At 37.0% G+C, this 20,925-nt stretch overlaps 1 protein-coding gene and 1 long non-coding RNA gene across 6 annotated transcripts; one reads left to right on the plus strand and one right to left on the minus strand.

Moving 5' to 3' along the window:
- Window positions 1-607: 607 nt before the first annotated feature.
- Window positions 608-1,542, plus strand: LOC108976037. The gene is made up of 3 exons (XR_001993918.1): window positions 608-822; window positions 899-1,174; window positions 1,260-1,542. It is a non-coding gene; the product is annotated as an uncharacterized LOC108976037 (long non-coding RNA).
- Window positions 1,543-2,221: 679 nt separating this feature from the next.
- Window positions 2,222-19,996, minus strand: LOC108976038. 5 transcript variants are annotated; one of them, XM_018944935.1, is made up of 11 exons: window positions 19,673-19,996; window positions 15,445-15,624; window positions 14,324-15,365; window positions 13,493-13,640; window positions 13,096-13,322; window positions 12,634-13,031; window positions 12,445-12,550; window positions 4,627-4,802; window positions 4,141-4,562; window positions 3,854-4,076; window positions 2,222-3,781 (listed from the first exon to the last, which is right to left on the minus strand). In XM_018944935.1, the coding sequence occupies exons 2-11, from the start codon at window positions 15,472-15,474 to the stop codon at window positions 2,906-2,908; spliced, it is 3,648 nt and encodes a 1,215-aa protein (XP_018800480.1). In that variant the 5' UTR covers window positions 15,475-15,624; window positions 19,673-19,996; the 3' UTR covers window positions 2,222-2,905. The 5 variants fall into 5 exon arrangements, with proteins under 5 accessions (XP_018800480.1, XP_018800479.1, XP_018800481.1 ...); XM_018944934.1 differs by having other exon boundaries at window positions 19,651-19,996; XM_018944936.1 differs by lacking the exons at window positions 12,445-12,550; window positions 12,634-13,031; window positions 13,096-13,322; ... (2 more) ...; window positions 15,445-15,624; window positions 19,673-19,996 and adding an exon at window positions 7,952-8,115.
- Window positions 19,997-20,925: the final 929 nt, after the last annotated feature.

Consider the following 20,925-nt stretch of genomic DNA (forward strand, 5'->3'; position numbering starts at 1 on the left):
TTATTGAAGAAAACTGTCTGAATAACCTTGGTTTTCGATCTGCTATGATGCGCTTTTTCGGCTTCGGCTCTAGTACTTTTAACATTTCAGAAATTAATACGGATTTTAAAACAAGATAAAAAGCAAATCCATTTGACGTTGTAATCCATAGGAGTTTCTACGCAGTTTCGTGGTCGTAGACCCAGGACCAACTTCCATCTCTGCCGTTGCCACGTCAAAGTTGTCTAACGTCCCGCCCGCGATCATTCACTTGCCGGATCGATTATCACCGTCACGGAGAACCTTATGGCAAATCTCCATAAACGTCAGTTGTTATTTTATAGGCTAAACAGTAAGCGCGGCTCTTGGCTTTTATTCTTAATCCGGTGTTTACTTGCACTTAAAAGCGGCTTCTTAAATTTAACCAGCTTGTCTTAAAATTGAATTGAAATTGTTTAATACAAAAGCATTATTTTATTCACATATGCTACAATTTCTTAAGAGCGCTATCTGCTTTTCAAATGCATGCGTTAATACTATCGTCAAGTGAAAAGTAGGTGTCGCTGCTAAGCAGTAGTAACGGAGAATAGTTTATTTTTAATTTTACAAGTAATTTCTCCATTTATTATAGAACGTTGCGAGTGCGAAGTGTAATAAGACGTTGCGAGTATGAAATGCCGTTTTCTGAGTCGTTTTTAAATCAAAGATTTAACGAAAGAGAGAAACTTACATTGTCGCTATGACATTCTCACAACAGCCGCTTACCTTTTCTACGCACTGGAATTGAGCCGGGCTTATTCGGCCAAGGGCTGTTATTTCGGAATTCTATTCCCATTTAGATCGGTAAGTCTTAGTACTGACACTATGAGTTCAAACAAGCAAAATACTTGCAAAATGTACTTATCTTTTCCCTTTATAGCTTCAACCTTCCTACGAAAACCATTCACAACACAATTCAGTACTCTAATATTTTACTTGACGCAAAGTGGGTTTTGTGTTTCTCCTCCAGATGTATTGTTCCAAGGACTTTCCTAAGGTCCTCCATCTTATGTACCAATTTGTAGGATAACGTCTACTTGACGCCTACCAGAGAAACAGTCAACACCTTTACCTACTTTCTGCATGTGGAAGAAGTTGTAGAATTGAAAGCACCAACAATCACAGACTGTAAGCTCGAGCCGTTTCACGAATTTAGGTAACTGCTTATGAAAATTGGAACATTAATGAGATACCTTCGTACAAGTTTACTAGAAACGATAAACCCGAATAATTTTTTTCAGCCATATATCGGGAAGATTTGATAGGATCAGCCTGGATTTTTCTCATGATGGCGTTATCAGKATTTTCCGTTGTTTAACGTCATGAAGTTATTTTCCTCGAACAATTCATAATTTTGTCAATCGGAATACGACGCAAATTTCCACAATTTTTTTTTTTTAACTTTAACTTGATTTAGGAAGTGTGCCATTCCTCTGCCCATGACTATATCCATATACTCATACAAATGTAAAATAAATAAGTCCATCAATTTTTTGTCTTCCGTGTAAAATATACGTTTTTATTATATATATTAGNGTTGGAAACGACGTCCACAATTCAATATGTTTTTAATTAATATTTTCTGTTTATATATACATATATATATGTATAGATATATATATATTTTTTTTTGTAATTGCCCATAGAAATATGTTTATAAATGTATATATGTAATTATGTATATTAGAATTCTCAAGTAATAGAAATATTTAAATGATTGTTAGTTTTGTTTTGCAGCATAATTCTCAGCAATTAGTGTAAGCTAAATATAAGAATAAGTAKAATAGATAAATGAAATGTTTCTTTTAGAATCAAATATACCAACTAATGTAGGATACTTATTAGATTAACTCATTTTTAAATAAGAGTTGTCAATATTCACACCTAACTAGTTGTTTTGCATAGTATGAAGTGCACCGAAAACGAGCTTCAGCTGTTGCACCTATTAATATAATAGAGAAGGAATTCAAGCGTTTACTGCAAAATAGCTCAAATTTGAGGGTATTGGGCATCCAAAGTAAAATGTCAGTCATCAATTTGTAATTCATGATATTTGTGTATATGTGTTGGTTTTCATTTAATATAGTCTGAAATTAATTTACCTGCCAGCTCTTTTAGTTTGATAAGTAATTTCATAAGGAACATTTTTAAATATAAGTCACTGAGCCATTTGCGGCCCCATATGTAATCAGGCACTTTAGTGTTTTCGAAACAAAAAAGTAGCTGTATATTATTCACCCAACAATTTCTGCAAATTTCATAATAATTATTGCTCAACTAACTCAATAGACATTTAGCTATCGGCTAAATTGTGATTCATCATAACCTTTCGTAATCTTAGCGCAATTTAGAACAACTTTACTCCTTTGGAATATGCTGTAGTGTTTTATGCTCACAACATTGTGATGCGGCTAAATTGACGAATTGCGTACAATGTAATCATTCCAATGCTTTCAACATTCAGAATAATGACGGAATTTACGACACCAATACAGGATCCATTCTAGTAATAGCTGATTTTCATATTCATAAGCTATTTGTTTTCCAAAACGCTTTTTGCAGTTTCACCTTCTCCTTTAAATTACTTTTAAAATCTAAATAATTTAATTGCCTTCACCTCTAAATTAAGTGTTCTACCATCCCCTCTTCATCCCAATTATTTCACTTTGCATCTTATTAGGTATCGATTTTAACTAAACAATAAAAAAATTGTATTGCAATTGGAAGTTTGATTGGGATTGTAATTTCCCAACAAAATGAACCAATTTCGAGTGCATCGGATACCTTCTTAAACGGTAAGCTGTCAACTTGAGCAGCAGGAGGGTCATATTGTGACTCGCCACGTTAGTTTCTACCCTAGCCTAAGGAGCAACCGATAGCAAGTATTTCAAATCGGTGGAGGACCACGTATGTAGCGCAATTGAGGCGTAAAACTCATTGATAAATTGTTGAGGTTGTCACAACAGTTGGGCTGCATTAGACAAGCGGCGCATAGGAAGGTTATTAGCGCCAGTTGCATGGGCACAGCTGCTTTTGCAATGCGCCAAGCCCAACTATTATGTGGTAGCTTATCATTCTTTTTGTCTGCTGTGTCCAAATCAAATTCCAAATCCGGATCATCAGCGGGGTCACCAGAGTCCGGAGCAGCGGCAGACAAATATCTACGAACTTCGGTGGCATCCGAAGCGCTGTTGGTGTTGCTGTCATTGTTGTTATCCAAATTGTTATCTGACCCTGYAGTTTTTTTGTTCTGCTTTTTCTGTCGACCATTTCTTGTTGATGCTGCTTTACTTGGTGTAGCGGCGCTATTCTGGTCATGACTTGGACTTCCTCTTTTGCTAAAGGCRTTGCCATTAGATTTAGGGCTCTCAGTKCCTTTGACGCCAATTTCAGTTACAGGTACGAGTAGTTGTTGTGCTTCGGTTTTCTGCAATTGCTGTTGCATTTTCTTATTTTGGTGTGAGGCAGCTGTGCGCACAATCAAATCACGGCAAGTATTTTGCAAATTCTTGAGTTCCGCTTCAGCTGATTCCATACGCACTGCAATCGATTTCATTGCATCACTGCCAGGTGCTAACGCCAGTTCAAGTTGTTTTACTAAGCGTCGTAATACGCCGAGTCGGCGTTCGCGCTCAGACAAGCCGCCATCCGAAGTAGCGCCACCGTCCGAAATGCCGGAATCCGAAAGYGAACCATTTGAAGCAGTGAATTTTGCAATATGCAATATGTGGTTAGGATCCAAATGTTCGCGCACTGCAGTGAGCTGTGTATGAAAAAGATGAATTCCAATATGACTAACTTTGAARAGCAYAGCGTAATAACTGCATGTACTTACCTGTTCTTCGCTAACATTTACACGCTCCGAAAGTAATTTAGCAACGACTTTCACATTCTGTGCGAGCTCCACTGGTGTTGTTTGACCTTTATCTAGAGCGCCCTCCAATCCTTTCAGTGTGCCACGATCATGGCCGAGCGCTTGCTGAAATTCGTACAGACCACTTTCCAACTGGCGCCAAGCCAGCAACGAGTTTGTAAGTGTCTCCAATTGTGTGTTTATTCTGTGGAATGAGAAACGTGAAATTTTTTATGTTGACTGAAAAACCAACCGTGACATTTTATTACCTTGCGTCAGCATCATCCCACGCACTGTACATTCCACTCACTTCGTTTTTCAAATGTTTATGGAATTCGTTTTCCGAGTTTATTAATGTTTGTATGTCCAAAACTTTTGCATTGCTACCAACAGTGCTGGTGCCAATCGAAGCGGACAGCTTCTTTGTAGCGTCATRTATATTTGTAGTCACAGTATCCGTTTCCCCTTGGGTTAGGGTTACGGTTGTTGAACACATTGCAACCTCTCCTTCGGTGACACTGGGCATAGCGTGGCTACCCAGCGATTCAACATCAACTTTTCCAGCATCTTTCAATTGCTCCGCTGCTATGGCATTCTGCAAGCGTCTCTCTTGGCGTGTTAACCAACTGTGCACACTGGCGTTAAGCCGTAGCATATTTGTGCGGTAATTTTGCAGTTCCGTTTTCTCATTCTACAAGACAGTTAAACGATAAGTCAAGCAAGTTATACGGCAACTGAATAACTTATATGCTTACCTTTAAAGCCTCAATGGCGACTTGTATTTGTGGCTCTGTATCTAGTAGCTCAAATGTGCCACTATCACCCAATTTGCTAAGCGAGTGCTTAAGTATGATCATCTCTTCCTGCATTTTACGAGCAGAAGCAGCATTTTCACTCCAGTTCAGCAGATCCTCCCAAGCCGCTAATAAATCTGAAATTAAAGTGCATTGTAGCCGGGTGAATGAAACGGATCGGATGTGAGTAGGTAAGTAACTACAAAATCAACGAACCAACGCCGAGTTAATTAAGTTCAACGGTTCCCTCAAACGGAACGTTTACGCACGAATTACGCTAACCACCTGATCGTGCCCCGTTTGCTACTGACTAAAGTGCTACAATTGAAAATATGACGGTGCATTTTCAAACCGGCAATCAACTTAAATATTATTGTATGCAATTACGTACATATTTATTTAGAACACGAAAGGAATGCAATTTAGACGATTTTGTGGAAATTTCTAATATCATACTGCTTATCAACGATGTTTGGGTTTTTCGTTGACACAAACGTTTAATGAGGCGAGCATTCATGGTTTTATAAAATTATTTTGCAATTAGTTTTTGTGGTTCTTGGCACTATTTGAAGTTTTTTTTATTATCACAATATTCACAATCACCCAATGTTCCCACGACAATCGGGTCTAAGTAACCGGAACGGACCCGCATTTTTATCCGACCAAGGACTGTCAACTTGRTACCATGCCTCGAAATTACWTYAGGATTGTTTTATGYCGCTATAAMATTAACATGCGAAGGATAATGACGAAACTGTTCGTATAAAAAAAAGCACAGCGCATATATGTATTCACAGACAGAAACTGCAATTGGAAATTGTACCGGTAAAAGCTGTTTAACAAACAATCTCGGTAAAAAAACACACACAATTCACAACCACGTATGACTATCGAGCGCGAAATTAATCTCGTYTAAGCGACCGCACCTTGTGAAGCTCGCCAGCGTACTGCTCGTCCGTGCTTCAGATGCACTTACATTGAGTAGGTTGCTGCTGAAAGGCAGCCAAAACACAAAGCAAGCAACGAAAATGCAATCAAGTTCGGTGCGCTGGAGCAAGTAATGAGTCAGAACTCGACAAGCCAAACCGGCGATTTGCATGATTAAATACACCACTATGAGAGTTTTCTGTGCACAACACAAGGCCACAGCCACAATTCAAGTTCGATGCTTACATGCATTTGAGCGCAGTTACCTGGTGCTGGTGCTGGTGCTGGTGCATGAAATCATAAGTAGAAGTGGTGGAGTAAGGCTGCCAACTTGCCCATATATGTACGCATAGGTTGTGTTGGTATTTTTGGTGTTGGCTATTAKTCAAACCCTCATATTCGCTCACATATGTATGTGTGGGTTTGTTATAGAAAATTCTAGTTGCGACCTAAAATAAGTTTGCCTGTTTTATGGTAAAAAAAACAAAAAGATGTGAAAAAATAATATTGTTTGGTACACAGGAGCGGAACCAATTGATTTATTATACACACTAATCGTTTCCGAATGGTTGCAAAAAATGGTGTTATGGTCAAATCCATTTGCTACCGTAAATTAGAGAAACACACACATATTCATTTTAAATTAATTGATTTATTGGACTTCAACTGATTCAAACGAAATATGACTAATAAGCAATAAGCTTAAGCAATGACAAATATTATTTGGCTGTTTTGACATCAGCACATATTTTTAAACATCGCATTGTTGCTGATGAAATTTCATAAAAACAACTGTTCTGAGCTTCGCTAAATAAAATGGGATGTGAGCAGCAATTATCCGGTCCGCACGCTTGCATATTGTACAATGATAGCTATGAAAAAAGTCGAACAGAAAACTTGCTGGAAATGCGACGTGTGTGTTTTGTTTATCACAAGTCAATGCACTTTCAGTATATATGAATATTGATAGTAAGCTTTTATATCCATATGCATATATGTACATATGTATGTATGTAATTAGTTTAACTTAGTATCTGTCGTGCAGCTACTAACCCGTATAAGTATGTGCATGTGCACACGTAGTAAGCAAACGTGACCGCGGCCCAGATTCCATATTTCATTCATATGAAGGTGCTGCTGACCACTTTTAGGCTACGACGGAAGTACCCCGCAAATGATATGAAATACAGTTACAATTTTACAAATTCCAGTTGTAGCGCCGGTGCAAAGTATGAGTGAGTGCCACGACGACTAGAAAAATGTTGATCAAAAAAGGGCGCTTTCGAGACTGAAACCGCATTTTCACCTATGAGCGACAGTGTTAGCATTTAATTATGCCAACATAGATGTATTTAGCTGAACATACATTTCTTATAGATATTTAATTATGCCAACATAGATGTATTTAGCTGAACATACATTTCTTATAGTGGGCAACAGAACAACATGAACTGTGATTTATTTTTTTTGTTGCCATGGCTCAAGTAAAGACCGGTTTATGTGTGTATCAAGAGATAAGGCCAACAAATAAATATGTACATATATATGCATATCTATTTATGTACGAGTACGCACGCTTTTGATACCAAACGCTCTTAATGGAACTTAAATTCGTATATGGCATTAATTGTTTTGAGATTGTTTTAGGCTCTTCAGATCAAAATGGGTCACAAATTAGAAACAATTGATAACTATTGCAAACAATTTAGAAGATGCAACACAGCTTCTAACAGACAGTGCGGGCACATGTTGGGATTTTCTTCCATGCTGATTGACACTTATGCGTAGAGGGTGTTCCAAAATTAACACACGATTTAAATTTGCCGCAATTTCGGTAGGAAAGAAAAACGKGTCTTCATTATTGAACAATATTTCAAARATAATGAACGCTTGGYTCACTGTTTAGTGYGGATTTTGAGCTGGAGGCATAATTGGAGCATAATTTGTTCAACTTCTTCTGTTCTCTCCTTTTTATGAATTTATTTAGAATCACAGGATTTTTTTTCATGAGTTTATTTAAAATCACAGGTCAACAAGCTTATAATCATTTATACAAGAAGTAGATATAATTCGCTTTGTATCAATGATATTCAGCCAAATTTATGCCGAATAGTCATGGAAAACGCCGACAAACCAGTGCGTATTTGTATGGAAAGTCGTGAAAGCTCCAGGCAAATATCTTATGTACTTTATGATTTACTACAAAATTACAAACGAAAGACTAAAAACTTTGTTTTTTATTTAATTCTAATCGCGCGTTTATTTTGGCACACCCTTTATATGCAGTTATTACTATACGAATTTATATTAATGTGTTCWTTTGTTTATATTTGACGATAAATAGTAGAATAAGTTGTACCTTGTTCTGAAGAGGATCGTGATACCGATGACGATGAACTCGCTGAGAGCATTTCGGAAATGTCTGTTTGTACTGCGACGCTGACTTTCATTTTCAATGACCTTCAGTATACTATATATACATACGATGTAGATATGTATTTACACAAAACTCTATACTTAAAAGCGTTTATGCTGATTACTGCCAAGATGTGTATAAGAGACAGTAGATATGTATTTACACAAAACTCTATACTTAAAAGCGTTTATGCTGATTACTGCCACTATATACATATGTACATACATACATATGGATGTACAAACTTTTATTGGGTTGCGTTTGAATTGAGCAAGCTTATTAATATTAGATTCGTGTTCAAAAAGGGGTGTTAGACTTTGTTGCGGCGAAATTGAGGCATTCGCACTTGAATATGGTCCAGCTGTCTGCMTACATTTAATAATTTTTCAAGTGGATTCGTAAGTAAACGACTTAATGGTGGTCTCTTCGTCTTTCAAGCGTTTTTTGAAGTTGCTTATCAGCCGAGCAAAAATATTTGGTAAGAACTTTGTRTGCTTAGAATTGATCGGTTCATCTATTAATTTCAGCACATGGTGAGCAATTGTTTACTAYTGATATTACGGTAGTTATCTTTGGTTGGGAAATTGTACACAAATACATATGAACATATGAGTATGAAGAATTTTTTATGGCGTTTGACGTCGCCCTTTCGTAGTTTCCTTTAGCAGTTCAAATAAAACGCTGAGAATCACCCCTCTCAACGATTATGCGCCGTTAAATTGTATACTAACAATACATCGCTGATGTCACGACGATATTTTCTAAATCTTATAATAATTTAATTTGGCTTTGCTTCAGGTACGGAACTATATCACAGATATTTTATTGCTGTAAACTGAGATTCTGCACTTTGGCCAAGGAAAAAAGTTAACCGCTTAATGACCTAATTTATCAACATTTCTGCTACTGTCCAAATAAACCGTTTAATACGATGGTTGCGAGACACGACACTCAACCACTTTGCTTTCGCGAGGAGCACACACTGACGGAATTGTGGCGCATAACCCCCAGTGTTTCTATATGGTACACAGTTCTCAACGAATTCCGTTACTCACTCACCACAGCTGTTGTGTAGCAGTTGTTCCCAAACATGTTGAGAAATGTAAACAGTAGCGCTGAAGTGGAAAAACATAAAAGAACAAGCTATTTGACATTCCCATGGAGCAAAGAAACCCACTTAACTCCAACCGATTGAAGATAAAATGTGAAATTAACATAAAACAAAAAGTTGGAAAGAAGTTACGGCAAATGTGGTAAAGGGCAGCGCATAAACCGTACTACTCTACCACATATTTACTAYATGAATAACAACTGGCCTTGAACTAAACAACACACAACACACAACATAAGCTTAGAGCGTAAACAGAGAGCACAGATATATGGTATTTAACATTTTCACGCAAGTTTATTTAACAGCGTAAAGCTAAAAACGCTGTAGAGAAATAGCATGAGAGCAATAGCGAGCGATAAATTCGCTCTTATATTAGAGCATGAAGTTTTCTCTCAAGCTTTTCCTATGCTGTGGTCAAGAAACATACTTCCATAGAGATTATTTCTCTTGATGCTTTATATTTCGCACTCGTCATGTTTTTCTTTGCTCTCTGAGTAATTCGGCATAGACGCGCGTACTTTCATACATATGTATGTATATAAASTAAACCRACTACCCRTACTTGCGGCATGCTTGGRCGAGCGTTAAGGTATTGGGGTGGAACGTAAACAAAGGTSCAWAAGTATGTATGTATRWATGTACATATGTAAATGAAAATTCATTTAGCCAAAAAGCGCTGCGTAAAAAAATGTTTCGAAAAAGAAGCGCGACTACTACCACATCAAGTAGGTTTAAAAACAAATTATACCCTATTTTCGTTATATGTTTGATTAATTTTATATATGAAAGGTTTATTTTATTAATTTAGTTAGCACACTTGCATACTGAACTTTTAACAAATACCTACATATCCTCTAACAATAATAACAGGTGATTCCAGTAGAGGTACTTTTTTCAATAGCATTTTTGTACAGATCACGCGTCAGTGGTGTCAAGCTGTTATAGCGTTATTGTTCARTATTGTTTGGAAATTTTATCATGGGAAGACTGACGGCTGAACAATGTTTACAAATCACTCCTCTTTATTACGGAAATTATCGTTTGGTAAAGAATGTGTTTCGCGTGCTTCGCTTAACTTATGGTTTACTGAGCGTACTATTCGCAACACCACCACCTATCTTGAGACCCAGCATTCATTATTGGATATATATTCGACCGAATAGATCACGTCCAGCACTCAGTGGAGAAAATATAGCTGAGAATTTTACGTCGAGATCTTAAATTGAAAAACTTAAGCCGCTCGACCTTGTCAAGCGATATCGCTTCGTTCTAWGGGCTMTTGAAAGGTTCCAAGAAGATCCGAGGTTTTCAAGCCAAATTTTCTGGCTGAATGAGTTTTTAAACAGGCGAAATTGCCGCATTTGGGATGAAGAGCAACCTRAAGAGATTCAAGAGCTGTCATTTCATCCAGAAAAAACAACGGTTTGGTGTGGTTTGTGGGTCGGTGGAATCACCCTTTAAACATGATGTCGGTGAGAACGTAACCGTCAATGGTGACCGTTATCGGTTTGATGGCTGAAATTGTGGCTTGTGATCTCAACAACATTTAATTTCCACAAGACGGCACCACTTTCCAACCATCGCATCAATCAATGGATTTATTGAGAAAAGACTTCAATTAGCAGAAAATGTCACGTTTTGGGCCGATCGATTGGCCACCAAAATCCCACCATCACTTTATGACTTTATCCTGTGGGAATATGTAAAGTATAAAGTTTATGCAGACAATCCTGCTTTAATTCAGGTCTTGAAGCAAAAATCACGCGTGTCATTCGGCARTTACCAGTCAAAATGCTCGAACGAGTCATTGAAAATTGTACTCAATGGATGGACCGTTTGAGATGCAACCGCTGAAAGAGTTAATCTTCAAAAACTAAATGACAAAKAATGTTCTTTTGAATAATAATAAACATTCCCCATTAAATATTAGGTTGCTGTGTTTTTTCTTTAAAAAAAGTTAGTGAATTTCGAAATAGACCACCCTTTATAATAATATGAATGTGTGGRACAGAATAATTCTAGCAATATATAAGCAAAATATTTTCAAATAAATATATAAATGATAGTATTTGGGCAATTATAATTGATGTACACAATTGGTACAGAACATAACTATCTCTGCAAAGTTGAGATACTTGAACGACCTTCCCTTACCATTTGTTAGGTGCGCTTTGAGTTTATTTGACAAATGGTAGAGCTTACTGTTTAAACCAACACCAAATGGTCATAAATTTCATGGCAAGCTTTCCCTGATTAAAAAACAGTCGACAGTGTGTCTGCAAAGGGCAGCGCTATAAGTAAATAGTTTAACACTGAACCGCGAAGGCCGCACAATGCTCTTTTAATTATGCACCATACACTATTTACATGTGCATATGTACAAACATACGTAATCTTAACGATGTAAAATATGATATCATGTAAAGCACAAATTGTACACATACCGTTAAAATATTAAAGAGTGTTAGTATCAAAAAAATTACGTTTTAATTAACTAAATAATATTTTTAATTCAACAAAAATTAAATTACAAGTGTSAGCCCTTTACCTGTACTCTTAAGTTCTTTAGTTAGTTTTAGTAATGTAATTTAGTAAYGAGAATAGCGATGACAGTGAGATATTAAGTGGAAAATGTGCTAATGCACAAGTTGAACATTTGACAAAACACATGAAGAATGAAACAAGCACTACGTTTACTAAGTGTATTAAATTAACGCGTACAAAAAAGCAAAACGATAAAATGGCAAAACTACGAAAAATCAAACGCGTGTATTTATAAGTTTAAGAAATACATAGGCAATCTTTATTGGTAAAAAAATCAAATAAAATKATAGAGAAAATAATAAATTCGTAATATGCTTGTCAAATGCATARGAATACACTTGTTTTTGTAAAACTATGTTAGCTCTTTCTCAAAATTTCAATTATTCCGGAATATTGCAAAAATACCGCTTATTCAAACTTATAGTTAGGTATGCTTGTATGTGCATAATTGTGTGTATATATATACTTATAAAAGTATGGGAATGTAAAATGATACATTTATGAAGTTTTAAAAACAAAAGGTCACAAAGTATTCACACATTTTAAAGCTTCAGTTGTTTGATATCCTTTCTGCTTTGCATTATTTAGAAGAATCTTTTGAAGAATGGTATGCTGCAGTTCACCATCGAGTACAAGCTCTTTAGTGTGTTTACAAGAAAACGGTATAGAGTAAAGTACATCAACATATTACTAACGTCCAACAAAAAGTCTATTGTTCGCGCTACGAAACGGGTAATGGGCGCACACTTGCAATCGAGGTGAATACAAAGAGCCAACTCACCTTTTGTCTGGCCGGCACACTGTGCAGACAGTACTGTGCCAGGCGGACCACGTAGTACGGCTTCCAGACACCGTATGTTGTCRCGACAAGTGCTAATAATCTCCGTCTGAAATTGCCAAGAAAARTGGTTTTGTTTCACCWATARCTCATCACGATACCATTATTAAATAGGTGGATATTCCAACTTACATAATCTTCTGGACGCAGTAGGTGACAGCGTATCTTTAAGGCTTCCGTGTCTTCCAAACGATTTCTGCTTTGCTGTAGTAAATTACGCATCTCCTTTTCATCGTCGGAGTCATCGCAGCTGGACGAAGAWGTGGCCGGTATGACTTTGATACTTTTATCAAGGTTGCGCGATGAGCGACGTCGATCGTCAATTTTGCGACGTCGAGTTGATGTGTCGCTTTCGGAGGTGCGACGCAACGACTGCGCCGATTGACTCATACCAAATTCCAATTTTCGACCAGTTGAATCAGATTTTCTTTGCTGATTGGCTTTCTCAAAACCGATCCTGGGAGTAATTGCGTTGACTGACGATGATGTCGATATGGCGGGAGTACGCGTATTTTGTGCATCAGTTGAATCTTAACACATGTATATGCAAAGATTAAGTTTTGTAAATTTGTTAAACCGAGTTGCTGAGCTTACCTTGACATGATTTGCGACGAACCTCTAATGTTTTACGTCTTCGCTCGTATTCCAAGTCAAGTGCACGKCGACGTCTGGCGTGGTCCACACTGTTAGCAATTGTATCTTGCGTGATCGCTTTCGTGTCTGCTTGTTGCAACGAGTCCATACGTGGTGGCGACAACGAATCCAAATTGTTGGCAGCAGACAGCGACGAACAGCAATCTGACTGCGAATCGATGAAATTTCTGGGAGAGAAAAATTTATTTTTAGTCGGTTGTCATATTAGCGAACAAACTATGTACTATATATTATTAGGCCCAGCGGGAAAATTATGGTACGAATCGGTAGATTTTTTAAAAAATTTCACTTTCATAACAGTTTGTCTGTTGTACTACTTTATTTTTTTTTTTTTTACCTGTAGTCATCTCCGAATTCCATAAGTTTCCTGGCTGCATCCGAGTCGAAGCCTTCGGAATAATTTTCGGAATTATATTTCTCTTGATAATTATCCCAGGCTGTCTCTGAAAAACTGCTATGGTGATCTTCAGTGCCAGTGGTGTATTCTGTATTCAATAGAAGAACCAAAATTAATTTGAGCCTTTCATGACTTGTATTCTAACTAACAACGAAAGTGCATAGCATAAGTTAAACATGTTTGAAAAGTATCCAGAAACCAAAGTCATTAAGATCAGAAAAATATTCATTAGCCATTTTACTCAAAAGATTTCGAAAAAGTTTTCAAAGTTAAAAATTTGCAAAGGTTTAGCATTCGTAAAGACAACATAGACTTGAAAACTACTTTAAAAACTTAATTGAGAGTCAATTAGAAACATTTTAACTTAGTATAAGCCACAGATCGAMCTTAAATCACGATGCTTKCTGGATAGTATATGTATATTCGTTWGTATATGCATGAAACCATTTGATTTGCACATTTCACATCCGACAATTGCAAATCCAACGAYATGGATCTACGCTTTATATAAGTCAAATGTAAATGTGGAACTAAGTGACTGATTAATTGGAGTTATCATATACAAACACACTTTTCTAATGTCTACAGGTTGTGTAGATACCTCGCTGTTTTTGCGGCACTGGTGTGGCAGCTTTAAACACGAAAAAAACATTGCAGTGTGAAAAAGAGTTGACGACATGAGTAAGAAGTGTGGGCAAATAAAACTTTTCTTATAAAAATTGCAGTGCAACATAACAAAAATAAAATCGCAGCGTTTTCGTTAGTACTAACCTCCTTGTTGTTCTTCTTCTTCATCATTCATATAAGTGGCTAAGGCGGCTAACGAACCCAAACGCTTCTCRTTACGCATATATGCTGTGGTGTAAGAGCCCACTCGAAAATTGGGTTTCATCAAAGGTACTCCTTCGCCCATATCTTTTTGTGATTGTGGTATAACGTGCTGTTTGGACTCTTCCAAGCTGTATTGTGCGGCATTTTTATTACTACCAGTTGCAGCTTCATTGAGATTTGTGCCATTGCCGCGTTGTAGACACAAGAGCGCGCTTGTTATTTCGCGTATTTGTTGCGTGGACATGGACTCACAAGACTTCATGAGCAGCGTTTGTGWGAGTCGAGGCACCTCGGCAGTGTCCTCTGAGCCAGAATCTGGGCTTTTCTTAAGCACCGAGTGTGTATTTGTCGCGACAACGCCCAAATTTCCAGAGGTTGACATTTTCTTCTTACGAGTTTTACGGCGTTTCAAAGATCCCTTGCTATTGCTAGCTTTTACTTGGTTGACATTTATCGTTGATGAGGAAGAGACACGTTGCCGGCCAGGAGACAGAGAGTCCAGTGCTGACTCGCTGATRGAGTGGGTGGCAAGTCCAGTTTGTGCATTTCCCACAACCGGTGCAATCGTCTCTGTTGGGACKGTTTCAGTGGTCAGTTGCGACAGGCATGATACCGACCATGGTCGTTCTGACTTACGTCGTGACTGTGAGCGTTTCACGATTTTTACATTTAAGCTCTGGTTGCTGCTGCCGTAACCGAGTACTGTCGCTGAACTGACAATGGGCTCTACAGAACTTGCAAAGCATTCTGTGGAGTTGCCACCGAAGGAATTTGTGCTTGTCTGCATACACGTAGCTATTGATTCTGTTAGACCTTCTGAAGTATCGGAACCAGGATGAGGAACCGAATCTGTTTCCGAAGCTTCACCCGATGCTTCACAGTCATCGCCCGCTTTGGACTTAACACCACTCTGTAATTCGTCGCTGGGATTTCTATGACTCTGAGTGGTAGTTGATGAAGTTGGCTGATGCTCCAGCCATTCCTTTTAATAAATTTAAAAAAAAAATTTCAATGAAAAAAGGATTTATGTATGTATGTATGTAAACTGCGATACCACTTACTTGCACACGTTGCTTGATTGGGCCCGGCATGGCGATCTCTCGTTTCTTCACTGTTGACGACAATTTGATGACGGAATGCTTTTGCTTCTGTTTATTAGGCGTCTTTAGTGCTTCGACATCACGTACTAAATGTTCTGCTTCAAGTACCAGCTGTTTGATTGATTCATGCGAGAGTTTACTCTGAAATCAAAAACAAAAAATAGCACACATGACAAATGAGCCGGCAATATAGTAAAAAGTAACTTCACGATGAGAGCGAAATGCATATAAAATATTATCACAACGAATCAACGTGTGAAACGAAGTAACTGATAGAGCAATTGAGTATTATAAATAAGAAATGTACACAGAAAGGCCTGAGCACACATGAGTATCGAAGCGACGAGTACGAGCTCAACTCATTTACTTGAGAGCGGAGGAGCACACATCGGTATCGAATATCTTATCGTCTGTTGGAATGCTTCTTCTAAGAAAAGTGAACCGAATCATCACAAGTCAAAGTTGTGCGAAATCGTTAACTAATGAACGCACACATTCGAACAACTCGCATACTATTTTCATTGCATTTTCACTCTTTGTTTATTTGTTACCGCTTGCAGTAAAAACATATATTTTAGCGCAAGATATACGTACATACGCATGTACAAATGGCGTATACAGTGGTGACCATAAAATAAGCAACTGATACATTATTTTAGGAAAAGATTGAACTCGAAAATAATTTAATTGAATTTTAATTTTAATAATTTAGTATTTTTAGTATTTATATTTGAAATTATCCACAAAAAAAGCTTCTCTCGGAGATGGACGTCCCGCATACAAACCGATGCTTTCGGTAAGAAACAGAACCAGGCGTCTAAAATTAGCTAAGAAGCATCTTAGCAGGTGCTGTACAGCGATGGGTCAAAGTTTAACTTAATAGGCGGTGATGGAATGTCTTAAATGCGAAGGCTATTAAACTTATTGCAAGAAAACCGTTAAGGGGTTAGGTGGGTTTAAAAATTTCCAAAAATCGATTTTTTTTTGTTTGCTTTATTAAATTCAACAATACCTCTAGAATATAGTCCTAAATTTTAAAGTTTATCTGAGTAATAATTTCGGAGATACAGCCTTGAGAACTTGTGCACTCAAGGCTAGCTGCGTTAAGTGCCCTGTTTTTAAACGCGTTTTTCTCGAAACTGTGTATTTGATGTCGGTGGACACGATTTCTCGAAAAGTTATCGACCGATTTAGTTCGTATTGTGTACACGTTTTTGAAATAATACCATCTAGTTATTGAACGAAGGATTTTTTCTTGTTTCATTACAACTTATTTTTCCGACCAAAAATGCCGAAAATTTTACCAAAAATGCGATGTTTTCTTCAAAGTCCAAGAAAAGAAGGACAGTTTTAATATTTTCTTTATTTCCTACTTTCAAAAACGAGATTAAGATATGTATATATATGCGTTCGTATGTCAGTTTTTTTTTTTGTTTTTTTGTCAAAATGTTCCAACTAAGCGAAAAAACATTCAGATAAGGAAAAAATTTAAAAGGTCATAAAAAAAACTGACACATACGAACCATACCATCACCCTGACTTGGAATTTTTCACCCCCCAGACAATAATCCCAAAAATGTTCCACAATGTTAGTTATGCTGTCCACGGCGAGAGCACTTTTTTGAGAGACACCCAGGGAAATGCGGTCTCAACGGCGGAATTTTCAACATTTTTGTATCGAAATTTCAGGAGATATTGTTCGAATATATACCTGTGATATAACATATTATATTTTTCAAATATGTAATTGCTTGTATTAAAAAAAAATCGTAAAAATACCTTTTTTTTTTGTACCTCTGAAACTTACCCCTTAATGGGGTGGGGCTGCTTCTCTGCTAAGGGAATTGAGCCATTGAGCGGAAAATGACATTGCTTCGGKTCTTCCAAGCAACTTTAGTGTTATAGAATGATCAGCACAGTCACCAGATCTCAACCCTATTCAGAACTGTTTAACAGGCGCATAGTTGGAGAAATGGCGTTAAACTTTTTAGTAGACTTTAAAAAAGCTTGGCAATCGATTCTGATGAAAATCATTGATAATTTAATTGCTTCAATGCCGAGAAGATATGCGGGAAGTGATAAAAAAAAAAATGGATTTGCAACAAAGTATTTATTAAAACATATTTTTCACCATTGTTGCATATGTTATACCACTGTATACATATGTCATCACCTAAAATGCAAAACAACGTATCATAAAAAAAACTGTAAATCGAGTTTTCTATTGCCTACGTTTCACTACATCATATAAGACATGTGTACCATAAAATTTTTAACTTGTGTTGTTAGATATAACCAATATACATATAACCAAAACACAAATTTTTTTTCAGTCTGAGTGGTTTCTATTAAATCGTTTTACCTTCGTCTGTAAACTTATGAAAAGTAATTTTATGTTATTTTGCATTTTAGGTGACGATATGTATATTTGTATATACTTGTATATGCATATAATTAGTGTAAAATAATCGAAGTAGCATGTTTTATTCAAAATAATTAGAGCACGAAAAGTAACTCACATTTAATTTTCAAAACACAAAGCCGTAAAGCAAGCGTTCACATTGCGAAACAAACGACAATTGCTCTGGGTTCTCGTATCCATTCTAATACGCCTCAGTAAATTGGACTTCACGTTCACTTAGTATGTTGCATATGTATGTATGTACAAATAAGCACATCCAATTGGATACGTGCGTATGTATGAAAGTAGATATGTAAATATGTCAGCAATTCGATATTTAACGTTAATGTTGAATCTCTTAATTTGGTTTTCTTTTTTCAGTTCTAATGGCAGTAGGGCACACCGGAAATAGGGCGCAAACGAATTCTACAACACCAATTAGAATATTTTGTGGGCCAAGTGCGGGCAAACACATAAACAAACTACAGTCACGCACACACTCATTGGGAGTTTATGGATTGCACGTGGACACAATAAGATGACATTCGCAAGCAGATACCACTCTTAAGTAAGTCCACTCGCACGATTACTTTGGCTGACTGGGTATTGTTTAGAGACACCAGTTGACGTGCACATATTTCTATGCAATACATATGTATGTATGTATATAAATGTATAGTTGTATATATGTATTTCATTGCTTGTCCACACCACAAATCAGACACCAAACCACACACACATGCATGCACTTGCACAGGATTACAAAGCAGCGCAATTGTGATATTTAATTGCAACTCGCAGCCTTTTTGTGTGTGTATGTGAATATTACATTTTAGTAGCAGCGTGTATTTGCTGCTGTCCGCGCTGCAATTCGTAGTCGCTAATGAATCCATTTTTTGCAAAAATACAACTCCAACAAGCGTATAAAGTGACTAAACCAGCGCTACTTGAATGCTGGTGAGGCGACGACAATAAACGGAAACAATTATTCAAAAGCGAATGAAAATTTGAAAATGGTCAAAGCGGTAATAGCCGACGTTGGCCACTCCGACGGCGACGGCGACGGCGACGGCGAAGGCCACAACAAGCGAAATTGATAAATCAGTAACAACAGGGGAAAATGCTGCGCAAGTTATTAGTAAGAGAGCGCCAATGATCAATACGGAAACAAAAAGGAAGCGAAACACTAGCAGCCAGCCAAAGCCAATGTGGCGATTGGACGATTGGGCGGTTGAGATAATTGATTACAATTATTACTCAAGTCATTGGACATACATACTTGGGACTTAGGAACACAATCAGCAATTAAAACTCCAAACATTGCAGTTTTCAACAAAACACAAAAAAAAAAAAAAACCAATGAAACAGGAGAATGCACACGCAAATTGCGATTTGACATTTGCGATCTGTGATTTTTCTTTGCCAATGGAAAATGCCTTGTTTTAGCATTCACCGCAGCRAACTATTTTCACATATTCATATACATACATACGTATGTATGTAGGTATAGTATATAAATGTTAAAAGCGCAAACTCTAAAAATCCAAATTTTACAGGTTCAACCATTGTGATCCACGAAGATCGCTGTGGTCAGCGCTGGCGCTGACAGCAAAAGTTTCTCATTTGTTTGAGATTTTGAATACAATAATTGTCTGCCAATATGGCGCTTCTGGCATTATATACCAATTAATAATTGTACATACATATGTATGTATGTATGTAACTACAAATGTATATTATATATTTACATATATGCAAAATCGTACTTGTGTATGAAAGGATGCTTACAGCTCGTGAACGTTAACATTCGACAGCAAAAATATGGAAACTCTGATCTTGTGATTAGTTGTCTCACTTAAGTGGGCTGGCGCACGCAAATTCAATCGAAACCGAAACTAAAATCGAAATCCAAATCCAGCCACTCGACGAACTTTGAATGGCTAAGAAACATGCATTTGTGATTTATCGCACGTCCGTTTTAAAATAATTGGCACAGTATTTTTTTTAGCTCTTTCTTTGCACTTGCAAATYTTATTTACACAAAGTATTAATGTTTATCAAATATTATACTAGACTACTGGCACTTTTGATTTTCCCTTCTGCTTAATTTTTGCACAACTTTCACAACGAAACGGAGCAGACTGATCAGCAGCTGTATGACTTCACCGCAAGCCACCCGAAGAGTTTGCGAGTCGAAAGCCAATCGGTTTGCAAAAGTGTTGGCTCCATTTTATTTGTGTTTATTAATAATTTTAATAACGTTGGCAAAGCAGCAGCAGTAAACGGGGTGGCAAATGAGGCATACACAAATAATTATAAGTACGAGCACTATAATATGATTGCCACAGTATTCAGGGCGTGCTCTCGATAAGATAAGCTAATAAAAATCGATTCAAACCCCCACCTAATAACTTGGTATGTATGAGTTTAAGTTAGCTTTTCGCGTTGTGATTTTATCTGCCTTTTCATAGTTGTGCGCATTGAGCAATGGCTTATGGATTTTAAATGAGCTAAAATTTGAATATAACCGGACTAAATGAGGCTATATTTAATGTCTTTTATATTAGAAATAAACGGTTTGTTTAAGGCATTGTAAGATTGATTGGCATCTGAAAATCTAGCTTACTCCATTACACGTATCACGTTTAGTTAAAATGAATGTTGCATGTGCAAGTGGCGTGAATAATTCCAAATATTTGWACAGTGTTTTTCAGGTTTCAATTTTACGACATACATATCATTAGAAAAGGAAACACAAAACGTATTTCACATACAGTTTTGAAAATTGTTCAATCGAAAGCTTACTAGTAATATTATTTGTCAAAAATGTCTTGCGGTATTTTCGCTAGTTGGCGCTGAGAGGGCGTAGTTTTAGTTTTATTCGTCGCATCGGGTCATGCTATTACCTCTTTGGAAAGCTAATTTCACGCGCTAACACGTGTTTGATTGATTGTCGTTTCTTTTAAGTCGTTCGTGAGTTATAGCGTCGCAAAGATGGAGCAAAATAAAGAGAAAATACGGCATATTTTATAGTACTACTA

This window comes from Bactrocera latifrons, unplaced genomic scaffold (genome assembly GCF_001853355.1).
Source record: "Bactrocera latifrons isolate USDA-ARS-PBARC rearing strain unplaced genomic scaffold, ASM185335v1 scaffold_716, whole genome shotgun sequence".
NCBI lineage: Eukaryota > Metazoa > Arthropoda > Insecta > Diptera > Tephritidae > Bactrocera > Bactrocera latifrons.